The sequence below is a fragment of the Triplophysa rosa genome, linkage group LG15 (assembly GCF_024868665.1).
Source record: "Triplophysa rosa linkage group LG15, Trosa_1v2, whole genome shotgun sequence".
Lineage (NCBI taxonomy): Eukaryota > Metazoa > Chordata > Actinopteri > Cypriniformes > Nemacheilidae > Triplophysa > Triplophysa rosa.
The window spans coordinates 503,625-524,680 of NC_079904.1; the positions used below are offsets into that span (position 1 = coordinate 503,625).

The 21,056-nt window shown below is 41.2% G+C and overlaps 2 protein-coding genes across 2 annotated transcripts in view; one reads left to right on the top strand and one right to left on the bottom strand.

Annotated features, from left to right (window-relative positions):
• mettl24 (methyltransferase like 24) overlaps positions 1 to 5,546 on the bottom strand; it is a 14,144-nt gene extending 8,598 nt beyond the window's left edge. The window contains exons 1-3 of the mRNA XM_057353460.1: positions 4,932 to 5,546; positions 2,363 to 2,461; positions 2,152 to 2,285 (exon numbers count right to left, since the gene is read on the bottom strand). Of these exons, the coding sequence (XP_057209443.1) occupies positions 2,152 to 2,285; positions 2,363 to 2,461; positions 4,932 to 5,144 (446 nt within the window). The 5' untranslated portion in view covers positions 5,145 to 5,546. The remainder of the gene's footprint in view (positions 1 to 2,151; positions 2,286 to 2,362; positions 2,462 to 4,931) is intronic.
• Positions 5,547 to 9,040: 3,494 nt separating this feature from the next.
• On the top strand, positions 9,041 to 20,375 carry apobb.2 (apolipoprotein Bb, tandem duplicate 2). The gene is given in 25 exon segments (XM_057353220.1): positions 9,041 to 9,095; positions 9,488 to 9,591; positions 9,683 to 9,828; positions 9,938 to 10,085; positions 10,276 to 10,428; positions 10,527 to 10,651; positions 10,735 to 10,820; positions 10,893 to 11,343; positions 11,418 to 11,529; positions 11,603 to 11,749; positions 11,828 to 12,039; positions 12,114 to 12,309; positions 12,411 to 12,590; positions 12,667 to 12,870; positions 12,968 to 13,135; positions 13,216 to 13,421; positions 13,513 to 13,689; positions 13,776 to 13,885; positions 13,969 to 14,172; positions 14,260 to 14,448; positions 14,484 to 14,559; positions 14,773 to 14,907; positions 14,909 to 15,138; positions 15,215 to 19,666; positions 19,766 to 20,375. Coding segments are annotated over 25 exon segments (8,331 nt in total). The 3' UTR covers positions 19,831 to 20,375.
• Positions 20,376 to 21,056: the final 681 nt, after the last annotated feature.

Consider the following 21,056-nt stretch of genomic DNA (forward strand, 5'->3'; position numbering starts at 1 on the left):
CATGACTCTAGTCCTGAACCCCATTAAGACAGGGCTCTAGACTAACTTTTTGCACTGGTTGCACTGGTGCGCCTAACTTTTTTCCTTAGGTGCACCAGCACAAAAGTTAGGTGCACCCAAATTTTCGACCGCATCGCATTTAACACCGCAGATTTACAAGTTCACTTTTTAAAAAATCGCTGTCCATATAGGCAATATTGACTTGTAAATGATTATCGAACAATCTGGTCAACATAAAGTTCCTTATTTGAAGCACAATTCTACAAGAAAGCAGGGCTCTAGACTAACACTTGAGAGAGGTGGCACTGGCACAAATTATTCAGTTGGTGGCACCAGCCCTTCATTTGATAGCACCAGAGTCGTGGGGTGAGGTAAGAAAAAAGAATCACTAAAACTTCATTAAAATCTGTTTAATACATTAATAAATCAATTAGCAATTAATACAAATCATTGTTTATGATTGAATTATTTTTATTGTATATGTAAACTCTCTTTCAACACTTTACCATATTTAAAGCACATCTTTCTTAAAGCTACTTTCTTCCTTTATTTGTTGTGAACGACTCCTATGAGAGAGCACAATTCCTTTAATATCAGTGAGTGTTTTAGGGCCCGTCCGTTGTTCGTTTGATGAACATTATAAACAGAGATCTTTATTATGCTGCTGCCCCTTTAAGAGCTCGCGCAATATACTGGAACAAACATGTGTTTTGTTTCCCAACTGTTTGGTCACGAAACAAACTGAATACCTTTACAAGGTTTCTTGTTAATATGGGAATTTTTAGGTTATTTTGTGTTAATATGTCCGTTTCAGAGTAAGAAGGCGTGAAAGAGAACTCCGTTTAGTATTTTGTGCTCTGACTCTCTGGGCGCGCGCATCTCAAACAACCCGCGAGACCTGAAGGCTTTTAGTGATTATTCTTCATGACAGCTGCATTGATACACGTTTGGCTTCTATCAATAGCGACTCACAAATAAATAGTATTTAGCGTGATGTATAACGTTTTGTATGCTTTGCAGTATTGTTAGAGATCTTTATACAATAGTTTAGTGCATAAAGTTTAAACACGTGTTTCCTGCATTAGCTTCACATGCATACAATACTCGCAACACATTTTGTTATCTTTGTTGTTTTGTACCTTAGCCGGGGAAAATCTTGTATTCTGCATATTTAAGTTGCAAGATTGAGTGCTTCACTCGTCTGCTATTTCGGTCCTTCGCCTCTTACCCGTAACCCGCGAATTACGTCTTTGGGGGCGGGGCACTGATAGATAAGTGAATGGTTGAAGGAGGGGAGACGAAAATGAGTGACTGAATGCACCGCTTGCGCAATATGACATTTCTGCGCATTAAATTTATAATACGCAAAAATTATATATTGATCAGTTTGACAGTCGCACCGGTGCGACCATTAAGAAAAACAGGCAGGAAAAATAGTCGCAAAATGAGACCATTTAGTCGCAGTCTAGCGTGTCGGAGCATTGGTTATGATTTTCGGACGGATCAGGCCTTAACTTAACATTCTTAACGAAAAAGTTCTCAATCGTTGTTTTCATCTTCTCTCATCATCCGCGGCTACATCCACTCTGTTTATATGACGGGCCTATAGGCTCCTCCCCTCTCTGTCTGACTGCAGCACAGCATTTTCACACGTACACACACGTACAGGAATATCTGGACCACGGCCAAGCAGAGGGGGGTCCGCCCTTCACTATCTCTGATTGGTTTAGACCACGATATGGGCCTAATGTGTCTGTTGATGAACCACAGGGAGACTTTCGCAGAGACTTTTTTCCCCCTCGAACGGCTGGTCGCACCGGTGCGACCTCAGATTTTTTTTAGTCGCACAATTGAGAAATTAGGTCGCATGAGCTCTAGAGCCCTGCATTAAGAGGTCTGAAGTGATGTCATCAGTGAGTGTTTCTGAGGGTTTGTGTGTCATGTCTGGGGGACAGTTTGCTTTGTCAGTAAGTTTGAATGGTTTTGAGTGGAGAGCTTCATTTTGACCCGAAAATATGAGGTTGAGGGAATTGGGTGAGAAGTTATGGATTTGTGTTTAGAGCTTCGAGAAATGGAGGCATAATATCAGGAAATGAAATCGAGAAAAAACCTGTAAGAGTGTAGAAACGTGTGTTTCAGGAGAGATTTCACCTGAGCGAGTAAACTCTGCAGTGTTTCGAGTCGATGCGCTGATACAGACTGAATCTGCTGTCCAGACACAGAACCCATGACCCCCGCTCGTCATCTCGGTCAAACATCCAGGACACACGTCTCTCACAGGACACCTGTCTCACACACACACACACACTGTTCATCCACTGAAGAGTAGTCAAGGAAAGGCCATAAATGTGACGTATATCACCTTTGGTGTGGAGATGTATTTGATGAATCTGTTTGCTTCTTCCTCCAGGTTGTGTGTCGCAGCGGCCCATGGTTCAAGAGCGATCTTCCATCGATGAGCCTGAACAGATACAGTCACGGTAAACACTTTAATATCCACTGAACACAACAGCATACAGCCACTGGTATTACACGGCTGGTTGGAAGGCTTCTGATTGGCCAGTCGCGACATCTTCGGGTCCGTTATTCCCAGATAACAACCGCTCAAAACTAATAACACACGGTAACCCGGATGCAGCAAATCATTTTGACAAATGAAATATAAATATGTCTTTTAATAACGTTATATTTACAAACGATTAAACCAAATTGCTTGTTCGTGACGTTTGAACGTCATTTCTTACCTTAAAACCGAAAGGCGGAAGGTCTGCATTCGGTTCAAATGAGCTGATAAAATATTTCACATTCACGTCCAGTTTTTTCTCATGTGTGATGTAGTCGTGTAATAAGCGGGATAATGTACAAGCAGCCGTCTGTTATCCTGAAATGAGCCCCTTCAAGTCAAGTCAATTTATTTAGAGCACAACTTTAACACAACCATCGTTGATCCAGAGTGCTTTACAATAAAAGGTTTGATAAAAATCAACAGAGATCAAAATTAAAAATAGGAAGTATAAAATATAAAGTCAAAATAAAATCAGAATAGGTATATATAAACAAAACATACATCAAAAGTACCGTACACAGCGTCACTCAAATGCAAGGGTGTAAAAATTAGTCTTTAAATTTGATTTAAACGAGCCCCTTGAGTGAGACACAAGACCCTCGGCTTCACGTCTGATCACACGGTCGGGGATTATTTCTGCCATAACAACCGGCTGCCTGGACATTATATAACTCATAGCATAATAACTCTTGTAGGGTTTTTTTTTGTTGAGAAGTTCAGCGTTCAACTTGTTCTTTATTAAGACATGGGATGTGCATGCGGTGGATGATAAAATCCACAGATTGACACGTTAACAGAAGCTCATGGTTTACAGGTTTTTCCAACTGCTAACAAGCATCGCTCAGGACTGAAGCCACATTTTCAAAACTCTTCACGCATTCAGCCAAACAGAAGTCTGTGCAGTCCAAACTGTCAATCACTTTTCTTTGCTTTCAGACAAAAGGCATTTAGTGACCACATTTTTCAAAATTCACAAACACTTTTGTCATTCACACTCTACAACCTGTAAAACACGATATATATTTTCAACACATCTTTCAAATGCTAACACACTGCTTTCAAACTGCTTGAAAACACATGACTGATGAATGACATGTGTGTTTCTGAATGAGAATTGTTGCGAGTGTTATGTTGGAACGAGCTTATTTAGAGACATAGATGAAGTGTTTTGTCGGTCTGAGTGAGTTTTGGAGGTGAGATGAACGGTTTGGCCAACAGTCATGTTAGTATTGCAGACTGTGTGAAGAGTTTTGAAAAAGTGCCTTCAGTATTGAACAATGACTGTAAAAAACTGTAATGTGAAGAGCATCAGTCACATTTATAGCCAGGTTTCCATTGCAAATTTGAAATAGCGCATTTAAAATACACCCAATGGAATGGGTGTATGTATTACATGTATCATGGGTGTATGTATTATCTCTCTCTCTCTCTCTGTTTTTAGATCTCATGAGTTTATTCTTTGCTTTTGTAAATGTCACACACTGACTGCTCAACATGTTTAGAGAGAGAGAGAGAGAGATTTTTTAATGGAATGTTTTCCCTTCTTTTCTCTCTCGTCTAAAAGCTGTGCATGCGTGTGTGTGTGTGTGCGCGTGCATGCGTGTGTGTGATTGTTAGAGTTTGTACAGTATAAAAACCATTGTGTCTATGGAATGTCCCCATAAAACATGGAAACCCAACATGTGTGCATGCGTGTGTGTGTGCGTGCGCTTGTGCATGTGTGTGTGCTGTGCATGTTTGTGTGTGCGTCTGTATGATGTGTGTGTGTGCGTCTGTGTGATGTGTGTGCGTCTTTGTGTGTGTGTGCGTGTGTGTGTGTGTGTGTGTGTGTGTGTGCGCGCTTGTGCATGTGTAATGTCTTCTGTCTGTGTGAATATGAGAAATGTATGAAGTCTTTCATGAGCATGCGGGTCAAAGGTCGTGTCTGCTGGAGTGAGTGTGAAAGTCTTCAGAAGAATCTCAATGAGCTTTTGTTGAAGCACCAGCAGCACGAACCGGAAACACGACTGAAGCGAGACACGAGAGATTATTCACTGGAGACGCCTTTGCTTTATCTTTCACATCTCATTTAATTCAGATGCAAGTACAAACATGTCAAAGCTGATGCAACAGATCTAGATAAATAATGATTATATTAAAGTCAGGAGGGAATGAGATTTGATGTTTCAATCTGTTCCCAGCACAAAACTCTTGTTGGATTTCAGACGAGTTGAAAATCAGTTCAGAAGTGTCATGAACTGACTATATATTTGTCATTTTCAGAGCTCAGGTGAAGTGTAACTTTATGAAACACATTCTCTCATATATTCATGTTTCTAATAAAGTGCTCTTTATCTCCTGGATCAGATCAGAGATGCTCACTCACCTTTCTGTGATGTTTCACCGCTGGACAGCATGTGGACGCAGCATCACTGGAAGCAGATGTTGTCTTGGCAACGCTCCTGTGGCGTGTGAGGTACGAGGGCACCGCCTTCATCCAGATCTTCAGCCAAAAGTCTTTAAACTCCACGTAGATGTGAGCGCAGATACACAACAGAGAGAGCAGAAGACACGAACGCAGCACAAAACACTTCTTCATCTTCTTCAGGTTTGTGAATATGACGTCAGACGCATCGTCAGAGCCGGACAGGATGAGAGAGATTCTGCCGATGTACTTTACATTATTAACCTATTCAATGACACAATGTGACGTGACGACGTGTTGCGTGTGCGTGTGAAGATGTGACGGAAATATCCCAAATGAGATGAAGCTTTACTTTAGAAGTATCTTAAAATCGACATTAGCACATGTTTATTTCATATAAAGACATGGATTGCGTGTTCTAGTGATATGTTAAGTGTCTACCGTCACCGTCCAGCTCCACTCGTGTGTCTGAAAGTCTCCTGTCAATCACATCTGAGGGTGTTTTCTCCGTTAGTCTCATGTCGTCTCTCCGTCTGCATGTGTTGGTGAACATCTGTCTTGAGAACTGAAGAAAACTACAGAGCTCATTCACATGTCTGAGGCTCCGCCCACAGGCCCCTCCCATCTTACAAACACAGACATATTTCCACAGAGTTTCAGAATGTGTCTCCGCCCATTTTCCTCTGGATAGCTGGAGGCCGTGTAACTCTAGACACGCACACTTCACCCATTCCCATCGCCGCTTCAGCTGGATCGCATCTGCTCCATGAGAGTTTGTCTTGTGTTTTTTGGTACCTCGCTGTGTACCACGGTAAACTGTAAACATAAATCTTTCATATGTTCTCCCAACAGAGCTTATAATGTAACCTGGACAATGCATTAACATGTTGCTAACAAAGATTCTTTTGTTGACTGGACTCAGATCCTCAAGTCTTTGTCCAAACAATCTGACATGAAACAAGGGATTGAGAGTTCCCAGCATGCATTGCACACTTCAGCTGTTATTTGACCAATATTCTGCTTCAAATTTCACTTAAAAAAAACAAATGAGTTGAGTTGTCTTTATATCCTTAGTTTAGTTTTGTGGGGTTGTTGAGAGACATGATCCAGTAAAACGGAGTTTGTTGCTTTAATTTAAACTTTACATTTTCTGAGCCTCAGATTTTTTACATTGTACTGTAACGAGTATTTTTTGTAAGAACCCAGAAGATGGCAGAACAATTTATTTTGCGTTAATTGTCTTATTTTCACGTGTTGTCAGTGACTCTGATGGCGATTGGTTCTGTTAGACGTCCCTCTGAAATACTTGATTATGATTGGTCAGCCGTGACATCGTCACTGATGTTCTAGTTTCATATACTTTCTACATTATATTTCATGTGAATGTTCTGCCCTCAGATAGTCTTCAGATACGATCATGATCTATGTAATGATGGTGATATTTCCTCACGGGTGTTTCTGTAGCTTTGCTCTGTATAGTATGTTTATGTTTTTATTTGGTAAACAGTGCTGTGTTAGTGTGATGTGACCCATGGAACAGGAATGGAAGACAGTTAAATGTCTCGTTTATTTGAAAACTAAATGTATTGTGTTATCATTCACGCTGATTTAAATGTCTGTGGTCGTGTGTGTTTTTCTGAAGCTGATCTGAGCTGCTCCAACATACACAAAATAACGAACAATGATTTACACTGCAAAGCTTCAGATACGACAAACAACCATCCCAAAGGTAAAAACCTTTCTAACAGCGATTTCATAATAGTTCTTCAGTAAAAATATTCTTCATGACACACCATGAATACTGCAATTTGATTACTTTTACCTTGAAAGCGTAAAGTAAGGGATTACTCTTATTTATTTCTGTAACTTAATTACAGTTCGTTCTGATGTAATTGAACTAAATACTGTGTGTAATATATTCAATAGTGGAAATCACAATTATAAGTCTAACTTTAAAATGCATGCTTAAATGTATCCTTCTTAGATTTGTATACTTTGGTCAGTTAATAAGAATAATTGATTGGTAGTTCTATATGATTTATTTGAATGAATTAAATAAGCCGTTTCATGTCTATCTTTGAATCACTGAACTAATCGAGGTTGATATAGGATATAGAAAGTCATTTCAATACTTATTGAAGAGAGTAATTTGTACAGTAATCTAATTACACCCTTGAATATGTAATTAGTTACTAGTAATGAATTACTTTTTCAGAGTAACTTACCCAACACTGCACACAACATCCAAACCTCTCATCTGATCAGTCAAACACTGAAGGGATCAGAAGACACACAAACAAACATACAGTTTCTACACAAATGTATTGAAAACAGATTTGTGTACGTCTGACCTCAATTCCTCTTGACATGTTTATCACAGAGTTTCTGCTGATCCTTGAGATCCTGTCAGTTCAGTTCACGTCTGAACCGATAAACTGAGAGAAACTCTACTGAATCGATAAAGATCCTGCTGGACTTCATAAGAGAAACTGAACACAACAGATGAGTTCTGATCTCACCATCACACAGAGAAACTGATCTACTGGAATGACGTGATGGACATATTGGGGTTAACTAGACATCTTTTCATAGAAATGCAAATGAATCCTAATGCCTTTGAATATTCAGTTTGCATTTATACTTAAAATAATCAGGTGTTTTCATTTAGTGTCCCTCAGGTTTTCTGTCATATACTGTATTTTATGTATATATATATATATATATATATATATATATATATATATATATACAGTATCTGTGTATTGTGTTTGATGTATTAGTTTAATATTATTTCGTCTGCTATATTATTTCCTCTTCGTATATGTTAAGTTGTTGCGATTGAGTAACCAGGCAGAGAGTAGACCCAAATGCAGTTTAACTTTTTAATGAAATAATAAAAGACAAAAACAAACCAAGGTAATCGACACTAAACGAAGCATAAAACAAAGACCGACCCCAGACAAAGGAAACACTAGGGTTTAAATACACCGGGGTAAAAAGGGAAACAAGAAACACATAGGGAAGCTAATTAACAAGAAAGACTACAAAGGACTACAAACATGGCGCGCAATAGGAAATAACATAAAAGTCCCAAATAACAGGGGAACACAGAACAGATCATAACATAAGTATCCCCTGTCTGTCTTTGTTCAATAAAAAAAAAGATTTTCTGTCATAAGGCGCTTTCCGACTGGACAAGTTCAGGAAGGAGTAAAGAGGGCTGTCGTTCGTGACAGTTCGTAAAGTTTTCCCTCAGGCCATTTCCCCGTTCGCATTCGCACCGGCAAAGGGAACTATTTAGTGACGTAAGCAATGTCATTTAAGCGTGTCCGTCGAACAACAACAAACAACCAACCCAACCAAAACTCCCTTGATTACTCCAGCTTTAATCCTCCTAGAAGCAGGGCTTTGTAAACTAACGGTACACTGTAAACCCCAACGTAATTAAATAGTTAAAGTAGTGTCAACTTGATTTTATATTAAAAATTGTACTAATTTAAATATTTTAAGTTCCTGTAACTAATTTGAACTTAATTTAAACAAATTCATTCAAGACGATTCGTTGAGAATGAATTTCAGTTCCTAGCGTGCTTTGCGCGAGACTGCATTAGGAGAGTACATTTTGAAATGAAGTGTTGTTTTGAGTTTTTAGAAAGGAAAAAGCCAAGTTAATGATGAATGTTCATTTATCTTGGACATTTAGAAGAGTTTGTTGTATTTTTGACTTTTGGGGTTACCATGGTTCAGAAGAGTGGTGCTTATGCTTAGGTTGTGGGAGGAGCCATAGCAGTAAAGGCTGTTTGTTAATTGATGAAGCAGCTGAAATGTTTAGGTTGTCTTATTGAGACTTTTATTTTATTTCTCTGTAAATCCAGAATGTTTAATAATGTTTATTAGACAACCAAGACATTCTGTTCCTGCATTCAGACATTCAGTATCCCGATCAGATGTTTGGAAATGTGTTGAGTGGGGAACTTTGACCTTTGGAGTGGTGGGCTGCCCACAAGAGTCTGGCTTATAGATGTCTTTCACCAGCGACGAGAAAAGAGAGAGACGGACCTGAAGTCATGATGAGGAGACATAAGCTCTGTCTTTTACTGCTCTTGTCCATCTTCACACTGTCCAGTAAGTGTTTCATTTCCTGCATCTCTCCTCAGATTCTAGACAGAATGATGACATCACACTAATTATATATCAGTGGTTTGATGAGATATTGAGAATGTTTAATGTCAGGAGGACTTTCACAAACACCAGAATTCTGCCTTTGCAACAAGCATGAGATGCATCAACTGTTTTAATGAGACGTTTGCTTATTGCAGAGACTCAAGATTCTGGAGATCCAGAAGCACCATGCTTAAGTATGAAAATGTATCGTATATTCTGCATACAACAATACAGTTACAATGATCAAAACGCAATATTAAATGTCAGCATTGATTTTAAGCAGTTGTAGCGGCATGAATATAAAGTAAAATTTGACATTAAATGTGTTTTAACAACTGCTCTGTTGCCCCTAGTGGACAAAATATATAAGAGCTTTCACAAGTATGAATATCTCTATGAGACCGAGTCCTTGAATGCTTTAAATGGAGCGGTCAACGGCCCGAGGGTCAGCTGCAAGGTGCGTTTTCATCATCAAACCGACTGTTCTTTATTTATATTGGCAGCAATGCAGCGAAAAATAAACCTTACTCCTGCAAACATTGTGTCAGGTTGAAATAAGGGTTCCAGGTCCGTGCAGCTACATCATACACACCAGTGAGTGTGCAGTGAGTGAAGTGACTGATGTTAATTCTGATGGAAAGATGGTGTTTGGATCAGCTGTTGGCACTGACAACTTCAAAGCTGAGATGGAAAAGTGAGCATCTTATTCTCCGTCACCATGTGTTTCATATGAAGAGCGATTTCTTGAACGATTTCATGACCCTATGTTTGTTGTAGTATGTGCTCAATGTCCCTTTGCTCAGGTATCCTCTGAAGTTCACAGTCGAGAGAGATGATGACATCAAACTCTTCCCTGAGGAGGAGGAGCTGGTCAACATCCTCAACATCAAGAGAGGAATCATCTCTGCTCTTGCTGTACCTGTACTTGAAGAGAAGATGAACAAAGACACGGTGAGACGATAAACTGTTGGATTTAGCTCAGTGGTTAGAGCATGGCACTAGCAACGCCAAGGTCATGGGTTCGATCCCAGGGATTGCACATACTCAGAGAAAAATATGTAGTACAATGCAATGTAAGTCGCTTTGGATAAAAGCGTCTGCCAAATGCAGAAATGTAAATGTCAATGTATTTTCATCGAAGCCAACCATCTATGGCCTGTGCAAGACTGACTTCATTGTGAACAGCAGAGAGAAGATCGCCACAGATGTCACCCTCAACAGAGACCTGTCCAAATGTGACAAATTCAGACCGGTCAATGATCACACCAGTCCCCTGGCTCTCATCACCGGCACGGTGAGTTCTGAGACACTTCAACACACTTAAAACCAAAGTTACATGGACTGAGATGAAGTGAGATGTCCAACGTTTTGTCTTTGTCTCTTTTGAAGCAGCACTGTCCTCTTGCTCAGTTGATCAGGAGCACCCAGACTTGCAACTACAAGTTTGACAGTGAGAAGCATCATATGACCACTGGGGTTTGCACGGAGAGACATCTTCTCGTTCCGTTCTCTCACAAGTAAGTACTTTATTGGGTTTGATGACTCTTTGGTCAAGCATGTCTGACTTGCTATCTGTCTCTTTGGCTATGGCCACGATCAGAGGAGAGTTTGGAGTGACCAATATCGGCATACAGACCGTCACGCTTTTGGGAGTCACTAAACATAACGACAGGGTCTTTAACCACAGTAAGAATTCCATCCTTGTTTGCAAAGTGAAAGAATACTCAAACTTTGTATTGACTGTTGTCATTCCTTCAGAAGTGGCCAACATGAAGCCACTCCATCCAGACAGCAGTGTCGACATGAGCCCGGTTCAGGATAAAGAAGATGCTCTTGCTGTTGTGAGGGAACTTGCTCAGCTTTCCAAGTCCAAGGACGGACACAAGAGAGCTCACCTGGCTCACAAGCTTATCGGTACGATCCGAAGGATGAATGCTGAAACTCTTGCAGCTGCCGTTGGTGAAGCTCTGGAGATCTCGCAGTCTTTGACATATCAGGCTCTATTGCAGTGCGGTACCCCAGAATGCAACAGGGTTATTATGGGAGTTTTCAGGACCTTTGATAGATCTTCAGCAGAGATTGACGCCGCTGTATACACCATGGGATTGATGCCACGTCCCTCTCGTGTACTTGTGAGGGAAATGTTGGAGATGGCAAAGTTCAAGCCCAGCAAACCCGTCTACTATGCAGTTAGCAATGCTGTGAGAAGGTGAGGGAACTTGAGAATTCCACGAAGAGTAAAGTTCAAGTTTTTAATGACAGCCTCTGTTTTTTTGACATCAGGTTGTATGATGTTGAGGGAGTCACCAGTGAGATCCAGTCAGTAGCCGCACATGTCCTCGAACAGATCGGTGATTGTACAGGCGACCAGGAGCACATCTTTCTGTCCCTTAAGGTGAGTTTACAGATCATCTTCACAATCTACAATTAAAGCTGTTGTTCTGTTATTCAAACTCCACATGTCACAGGTGATTGGCAACATGGCGGTTGCCATGGAAGCGGCAAGCCCGGCTTTGATGTCTGCTGTGATTCGATGCATTAACCAGCCGGTTGCATCTCCTGCAGTCCAGCGCGCTGCCGTCCAGGTCTACCGACAGATTCCTGTACCTGAGCAGGTGAAAGTATTTTGCGTATAGAACGTAGCTCATTGCTGACTGGATGTCGATCTAACGGCCCTTTCATGTCTGTCACAGGGTAGGGAGGTGCTCATGAGTGCGGTTCTGGACAGAGCTGCAGTCGTACAGAAGCGTGTTGCTGCCTATCTCATCCTGATGAAGGACCCTACGTCTGCTGAACTTTCTCAGGTGGCAGAAGCGCTCCGCGCTGAGGAAAATCTTCAGACCAAAAGTTTTATCATCTCTCATATGAGCAACATCCTGAGCTCCACAGCGCCGGAGACTATGCAGTATGAATGCAATAGATCATACACAACTCACTTTTGAACTGTGACTTTAAGTGACTTAATTTTTTAATTCTTAGATTGAAGCAGAAGATTTTGGGGGCCTTCCAGAGCAATAAAGTTGGGACACTAATGGATCCCACAAAATTCTCTCGCTTCTATAAAATGGGTTCTCTAGAGGGGAACATGATCTTTGAGTCTCCCGAAGAACTTCCCAGAGAACTCATGCTGGAAATGACCTTGGATGCTTTTGGATTTTATATGGATTTGGTTGAGGTACAACGCCCATTCCATGTCCAGTTTTTACTTGATGTGTTCATGAACATTTTGTCTTGCGTCTTAACTTTCTTATCTTGTTTTCATTTTCTTGCTGTCAGATTGGAATGGAAGGCAAAGGGTTCGAGCCCTTTATTGAGGCTCTCTTCGGCATCAATGGATTCTTTCCAGACACAGCGATGAAGACTATTTTCTATGCTGCCAACAAGATTCCCCTCCAGGTCAATGATGTCTTGAATGACATAGTTCCTGTCTTGAGGAATGACAGGAGGAGGAGACAGGTACAGAGTAGCAAATAAAATGTGAAGTCTTGCTTGATTTTAATAGTGTCCTGTTGTCATGGTGTGTGTGCTGCAGACGACTCAAAACATAGTCCAAGAAATCAGACAGAATGTCAACAAGCTTTTTCGAGAACTGAAGGCTCAAGATTCCCCTGAGGCACTGGTGTACATCAGACTTCTGGGTGCTGAACTTGGCTATCTGAAAACTGAAGATATGGAGGAGATGGTGAACTCTGCTGGCAATATGTTTGAGAATCTCCTCAAGATGCTCCCTAAAGATGCAAGTGCAGAACTTCTTTTCATGACGCTAAGAATAGATTTAGAATAAAGAAATCATCGACCTGATTGAAACCATTGGTGTGATATTTTTTAAGCAGTTCATCAGAAGTTTGTTCTCAAGCGTGGACAACGATCTTTTTCTTCACTACGTATTCATGGATAATGAGTTCTACCTGCCCACCGGTTCTGGATTTCCGCTGAGAGTTTCTCTGTCTGGTATTTTAACTCCTGGAGTCAAAGGAGGACTGAGTTTTAATCCAGACATGGTGAGTCCAACATTAACTCCAGCAATATTAATAATAATAATATATGTGAAATGAACGCTGTATTTCTGACTGTATTACAGGGTGAATTTGCATTCATGCCATCTGTCGGTATTGAGTTTGTGACCGAGGTTGGCGCTCACTTCCCTGACTACGTTCACTCCGGTCTGAAGATGCACACTAATATTTATCACGAGAGCGGCTTTAAAGCAAAACTCTCTGTGAGATACAACCAGGTCAAGCTCACTGTTCCTGCTCCTCAAGACCCGACAAAGATCATCAGCATCACGTATGATATTTCAGTTTTGTGGGCTACAGTCCATACGTGAAAGGGAATCAAATCTATCCATTAAAACATGCATGATGTTCTTCATATACAGCAATTCTCTAGTGTCTGTTGGTGCCGGCACATCTAAAACAATTCCTGCCGTGGGGGAGCGTACAGAAGTTGAATGCAGTCGTTTTTTCCCTGGACTGAAGTATTGTACAGTCCTGCAATATTCTGATGCCATGTCGATCGATGCTGCCCCCTATTTTCCTCTGAATGGTGACAGCAAGTAAGTAAAAATGATTCACATACTGATGTTGAAAGACTCGACAATATGTTTCCTGAACATTTAATACACGCCGGATGTGTGTTTAGATTTGCTGTTGAGCTGCACAGCACCGGAGAGGTCACAGAGTACACAGCCACCATCAGCTATGAGCGCGAGGTTGAGACGGACAGAGTCACGGTGGACGTAAAAGCTGAAGGTACGACATACAGGTTTGGATCATCATCTGTTGAAACATACCTGGAAAAACAGTTTGATTTTCTTCCATGTGTTTATTAACAGGAACGTCTTTTGAGGGCACAGCGACGCTGAAGCTTAACAGACAGACATACGCGGCCTCTGTGGAGCTTCTCGCTCCGTCTCTTCAGCTTGAATCTAAAGTGAGTGCAAACATCGTGAAGCGCGCTGAAGAGCTGACCGTTGAACTTGAGTGTGACCTAAAACTCCCGGAGACGTCCTCAGCTCAAAAACTCATCCTGAAATATGGTACGTGGCTTTGAATTGTTCTGTCAATTATGTATGATGTAGAAATGATTTTAAAATAATGTGTTTATTAAATCTGTTCAATGTCAGATGGTAAGAAGATTGAAGCTGAAGTGGATTCTGAGGTCAGTTCTGAGATTCACAACATCATCAACAGTGATGTTGAAGGCATGATCAACAGTCTTTTAGATTACCAGATACTCAAGAATAAAATGAAGATCCGTGATATTCTGGAAAAGTCAGTTAAGGTAAAAAAAGCTCCCCAATTTCTTTCCACTAGCTTTTGAAAACACCAAGGGAAACTGAGAATAAAGAAATGGTTGATATTCCATGTGTGCAGGGTTTGAAAGTTCCTGTTATCAGTTTTCCCAAGAGACTCTTCCTAAACATGTGAGTCTAAATTATCTTCTAAAGCACATGAATTAAATTCTTGTTTTTGTGTTTTTAACATCAACATGCGGACATCTGGCACATTTTAGTTTGTTTTTTATTTATTAGTCAATGTATCTTCTTCCTGATTAAATAAACCAATGCATATACAGTAGTGTGCTTATAATACACACGGAGATTTGACTAAAACCTTTCATTTTATGTTTTAAACAGAGAGGGTGCTGCAAAATATACCTTTGGAGAGCATTACAAAACCATGACGTTTCATTTTCCTCTGGGTGGGAAACCCACTGAAGGTCTGAACTTCTTCACTAACATCAGCACATCAAACCTGACCATACTTCAGTTTTCTTACATCTGTTGACATGTCTCTTCCAGAGATCTTCATTCCTGAAAGTGTCTCGCTGTCTTTGCCGTCTCTTGGAATGGCGGAGGTGTCTGGAAAACTAAACAGCAACTTCTACACTCTAGAAGCAGCTGTGACTGCTGAAAGAGATGCTGTTGCACACACAAGCTATTCCGCTAATGCTGAAGTCACTGGAACGAGTTCTGTTGATCTGCTGTCGCTGAAGATTAAAGGTAAAAAATGATCTTTATTTAAACAGAACTACTGTATGCACATTATTTCAATCTACTTTTTCTTTCTTCTGCACAGGATCTGTGGTGGTTGAATCCACACCCGCCAATTCCTTCAAGGCTAATGTAAAGACAACAGTTAACCACAAGCTTGTTGATGTCAGCGTCAGTGTTGCGGAGGAAGTCAAATTAAGTAAAAAGATCAGCGTGGAATCCAATAGCAAGCTGGAAGTGAATAGTCCTGTAGGAGTGCAGATTTCTCTGGAGCACACTGGACAGGTCGGAGTTAACGCTGAAGAGATCTCTGGAGATGGAAACCTGGAAGGATCCTTTAAGGCTGGTCAAGTATGTGGTTCTGGAACCCTTACTCAGTCCGTTTCACTCCTTCCATTCAAATCCGAGGCAAACATTTATACTTCACTGAAAACAGGTTCAACGCTTCAGGCTCGGAACACCATTACTGCAGCTTTTACCAATGAGGGGCTGTCTATTCAGTCCAACACGGCACTATTTGAAGACCTTATCTCCAATACTGCAGAGCTTACGTACAATAAATCTCAGCTTGCTCTAAAATCAGGTACAAAGTCATCAGTGTTTGGTCTGAAGATCCAAAACACAGCTGAGGCAAGGGCGGGTGCAGAAGCAGCCAGCAGTAAGATCGTCACATCAGTTGACCTTTCTGAAGAACGGATCTATTCCCAGTTCACTGGAACACTAGACACCGATGGACTAACGGTTAACAGCGATGCCTCTGCTAGACTAACCGGACACACAGCTGCCCACAAAGCCATTCTGACCATCAACAAGGATGGCCTGTCCTCCAGCGGCACAGCATCAGTGAAAAGCCTCTTGACTCTGGAAGAGCTGCAGCACACCTTTGACATTAGCTACCAGAATCTGACTCTAAATGGCAAGTGCAGGACCACAGGAGGGATTATGACAACACGACTGAGACACAACACTGAACTGGAGATTGCTGGACTTGCTGGCAGATTTAAAAATCAAATCCATTGGTCTACAGAAGATTTCCACTTCGAAACTATGGCTCATGGTACAGCCGCTCCGTTCAGACTCAACATCGATGCCTCTGCTGGCGCTCAAGGTTTTATACACCTCAATGGGCTGCAGCGTGTCCAATTTGACACAAAAGCTCACCTGAAAGCCAAGCCATTTGCCATCGAGCATTCTCACAGGTGCAGAGTCTCTACCACCCTTAACATAGACAGAGGCGTCTCAATCCAATCAAAACTTGAGAATAAGTTTGACACCATGATCACCCCCGCAGAACAAAACGCAACCCTGACTGTAAAGTGTAAAGTAAACGACTATGCCATAAATAATGAACTTAGTTCTTATAATAATCCAGAGAGACTCGGCCTGGAAGGGTCTGGAAGCATTGCTGGCGGTCTGTTCCACACTCAGAACCTTTCCATCTCTGGTTTCTTAAAGTATGATAAGAAAAGTGACTGGCGTGCTATTAGCCAGCTGACCTTTGTAAGTTTGCCTTCCGCTCTTGAAGACATCAGGATAGCTCTTTTGAGAACAGTTGAGGCCCTGAGACACTATATTAACAGAGAGGACGTTGTAGCAAAAATTCAGAACTTACCCCAGCATGTTAAAAAGGTAGTGTCTGATCTGAACGTCGAGGGAAGAGTTGTCCAGCTCAAACACAACTTGCTGGCTCTTACCCAGAATATGCCTGAGTATATCTTGAGATTGGAAGATCTGGAAGAATCTCTGAGCAATCTCAGGGATGGAATTGAGACGCTGGTGATGGAAGTGACCCACCACTTTAGTGAAGAACTTGACATTTTAAAGCAACTGATGGCGAAGGGAGTCCTGTATGAAAATGTTGGAGAGGCGTTGAATGCAGTGTTTTCTGTTATTGAAGAAGTTAAACGTTTATCTATTCATGCTGCTAAACAGCTATTAACTGAACTAGATGTGATTAAAAATGTAAATGCTATCTATGGCAATGCGAGAGATAGTCTTTCAAAACCTGATGGAATGATAGCAGCGGTTCTGGAAGAGATGGTTGAGCACATAAAGCGATTCAAAAATGATGAAACCATTCTTGTGGTTTTGGCTCAAAATGTACAATCTGTTCGCATCCAGATCACACAGTTCTTGGATGATGCCATAACTTATCTGAGGACAAATGATGTTAGACAAGTTACCCATGTGATCTTTATTCCTCCCATGCACAACAGTCCTGCTCAGATTTCTGACATCACTTTTGGAAAACTCTACGGTGAGATCAGAGTCAACAGCCCAGTGTACAGCATCAGGACCTCTGCGGACGTCCAGGATGCTTCAGACGTACACCCTCGATTCACAGCTTCTGTTACCTCTCAAGGAACCTCTCCATATGATGTCCACCATAATTTGGACTTCACTGCACAGATGTCCATCCCTGAAAAGAGCCATTTAAAATTGTCTGAAACTCTCAAGATGACAGGCTTTCTGATTTGTGACCAGCAGGCAACATTGACTCTGATCAAGGTGTCACCAACGCAGAATCCCAAAGCCGGCACATCTGCTTCCAGAGTTAACACCGCTCCCATCAGCATAGAGGATGGTACATCTTACTCTATTGAAACCGATTACAACCACCAGTTGAGCGTCCACACGTTCTTTCTATCCAATGATGTCACCCTCAATCAAAAAGCTTTAGCCTATCAGGAAGCGGCTACATTCTTTGTGAAAGTAACGAATGAAGGTTCTGGCAAATTTGCTTTTTACGGATTCTCTGATGAAGGCACCCATAAGAGCAAGCTGAACTTCAACATGGACCTCAGCACCGCCAAACTGGCTCTTACCGGTCACACTGAGAGTGGAACGATGAAGATAAAGATGACAGCCAATGCCGCCTCCGTCCCTCAGAGTCACTTCGCATTTGACGCTCGTGTTGAAACAAAGTCTCCGTTCATCAAGAACAGCTTGCTGGTTGCTTCTGTTAAGGCTCTACTGGCGGATATGAAGGTGGACATCAAGGCAGCTCATGACACAGAGCTTGTTGGAGACGTCAGGGGTTTCCTCACCAATGCTGTTAACATACTCGCTCGTCCTGGTGATGTTGAAATTGACTTTCAGAACAAGGGTGAGATCAGCCTTAGCAAGTCTTTGTCAGGCAAGATTGAACTCCAGAATGATTATTCTGTTACCCTTAACCCGGACATGCAGCGAATCAATACGGTGGCACTAGCCTGCTTCAAGCCGTACTATTACAGCCATAACTTCACTGTCATCAATAACAAAGCAGAGACAGGCATTCACACTGCTGCGGGTGCTGTGTTCAGTCCTGGATATGTGTTGGGTCAAGTAATTCATGTGCCTATCATTGGCTTTAAGATTCCAGTAGTCAAAGACCTGATCTTTGAACAGTCTGGTCAATGGGACACCTTCGCCAGCACTGACCAGTCCATTGACCTCCGTGCCAAACTCGAACATCAGAAGAACAGGTTTGCTATTCCTTTGGGCGTCATTGTCTCTGAAATGTCTTTCAAGTCCTCTCTTCTTGAGTTAAATGCAACTGCTGGTGTTTTTCCAGAAGAAAATATTCTGATGGGTGTTAATGCCATGACTGCCTCTGTGTTTGAGGAATTGAAGGTCAAGCTCGATGGAACCACCAGCGTGGCTACAAAAGATGGACTGAAGGTATCCACGTCTTTGTCTTTGGACAACATCCATATCGGAGGTTCTCATGATGGTTCTCTAACTCTGGACGTAGAGAACTATGAGGCTGTGATGTCTGCAGACACGACTGTGAAGATCAATCTGCCAACCTTTAGTATTAATGCCACTCACGGACTATCTGGAGACACCAAAACACATCCAAAGTCCACGTCAGCCTTGAAGATCCAGTACAGCTTTGACGATCCAGACTCAATGGGTGTCGGACATGGAGATGCTGAGAATAATTTGAAGATGGAGGCCACTCTTTCATTCATCTCTATTGAGTCTGTCACTAAAGGAACGACTGATTCCGTTTTCGATGCAAATACGATGATTAACGGAACTTTGGAAAAGGAAGCTACTGTCTTTGTGAACGCCGATGGGCTGCAGTCCTCTCTGAAGACCACAGGGAACGGCATCATAGTTCCTAATGAAGATGCCAAGATACGCTATGACATTAACAACATGTTTACATGTAAAGGACATCTGGGACGTGTGTATTTGGGGTTAGAAATGGATTCGAACTATGAAATAAATTCTGAAAGAGAAAACATAAAGATCAATCATACAGCTGTGGGTAAATCTGACATCGTTCCTCTGAGCTCCTTCTTGTCTGCTGTGGAAACCATCTTGTCCCCTTCACGGTCACATGTATATGACAATAGAGATTCAGAAACGGTTTGGCTGGATCGTGGATTTAAACACAAATCAAAGGGCGTGTACCCTGAGTACAATTCAAGTCTGGCATTTTTATCGGAGACTATTGGTGAAGCTCCTGAAGTAAAGCTTGTGTTTGAGGGCTCTTACAATCTCACATCTCCATCTGCAATTCTGGAGTATGAGTTTGGCATACACAGTGAGTATTATTTTCTAGTAAATGTTTACGTCAAACCCGAAGTGGTTGCATGGAGGTAATGAACTAAACATTGGGCTTGTTTTTGTTTCATCACCTCAGGTCTCGTAACGTCACCAGGACTGGACCAGCATAGCTTCAAAAGATTCCAGATTCCAGATTATTAATGGCACTTTACCTTTGTCTGATAAAAGGGAATTAAACAACCTTCACTTCAGAAAACAGACAACCCTTTCACCTTCAGTGTAACAAATATTCATTTGGGAAAACACCAATTTATCAATGATTGAATGGATGTAAGAAAGGCTACTGTTCTTAAAGTATAGGTACAATAGACATAAAAACATTTACATAAGTTTGAATGTAGTCTGTATACAGTAGCCTATGTGTAATAAATTGGCCCGAGTGCATATCATATGTGGTGCGATGTGATTGTTACTGGTACTGTTCTTTTGAAAAGACACATTTACATCTATTCATTTCACACTAAAAACAATTTACAGTTCATGCAGGTGGACATTTAGTCAGCTTGTGTGTCTCAGAACCAAACCTATGATCTTTGTTGGTGTCTGGATCATTTCGGACAGTGTTGACATACTGAGCTAATGTGACAAAATACATAATTGTTGACAATAATACTGTAAATAGTGTATTTGCTAGAGAGAAATGAACAATGAGCTTGCACACATACTAATATACTAAGAGTGTGATGGATTATAATCTACTGTTTCTCTTTAATTTTGTATTGTAATGACATCAAGTATATCAATGTACAAATTGTCACTGACATCATAAACTTAAATAAAAGTCACTAAGGCTCCAGTCTGTCGAGTTGAATAATGAATAGAAAATGATTAAATACGTTCTCCGGTTAATGTAATCATGTATGATTAGGCTTAATACATGTAAGTTGCACACACTGTACAATATCACAATGCTTTCATAATTCATAAAGAGACCACGTCAGTAATGTCTTTGACCTATGCTGTGTGTTTTTTAGGAAAAGTTTAATGTTTAAAACAAAAAACTTACCATTTAAACATTTGGGTTTGTGAATGTACAACTCGCATAGAAATGTACTATAATTCGTACTAAAAATATTTTATTTGAGGGATGTGAATAGAAGTACCCACCTTGTTTATCAGCTGTATTAAAAATTCTTGTTAACTCATCAGTCGACCGCATGCGGCGCTGCGCAGACCCGATCAGCCTATGACATCGGCGAGAGCGCTGATGTCGAAGCGAAACTGTCTCGCGATACTTGGATCTCCGTCTAGAAGGGATACAGCTACGGCCAGAAGTGGTGCAAAATCTCGCCATATAATTACAACAAATGACATTAGCTAACGCCTACACATACCCTAAACCTAACCTTGAAATAATACAAAAATAT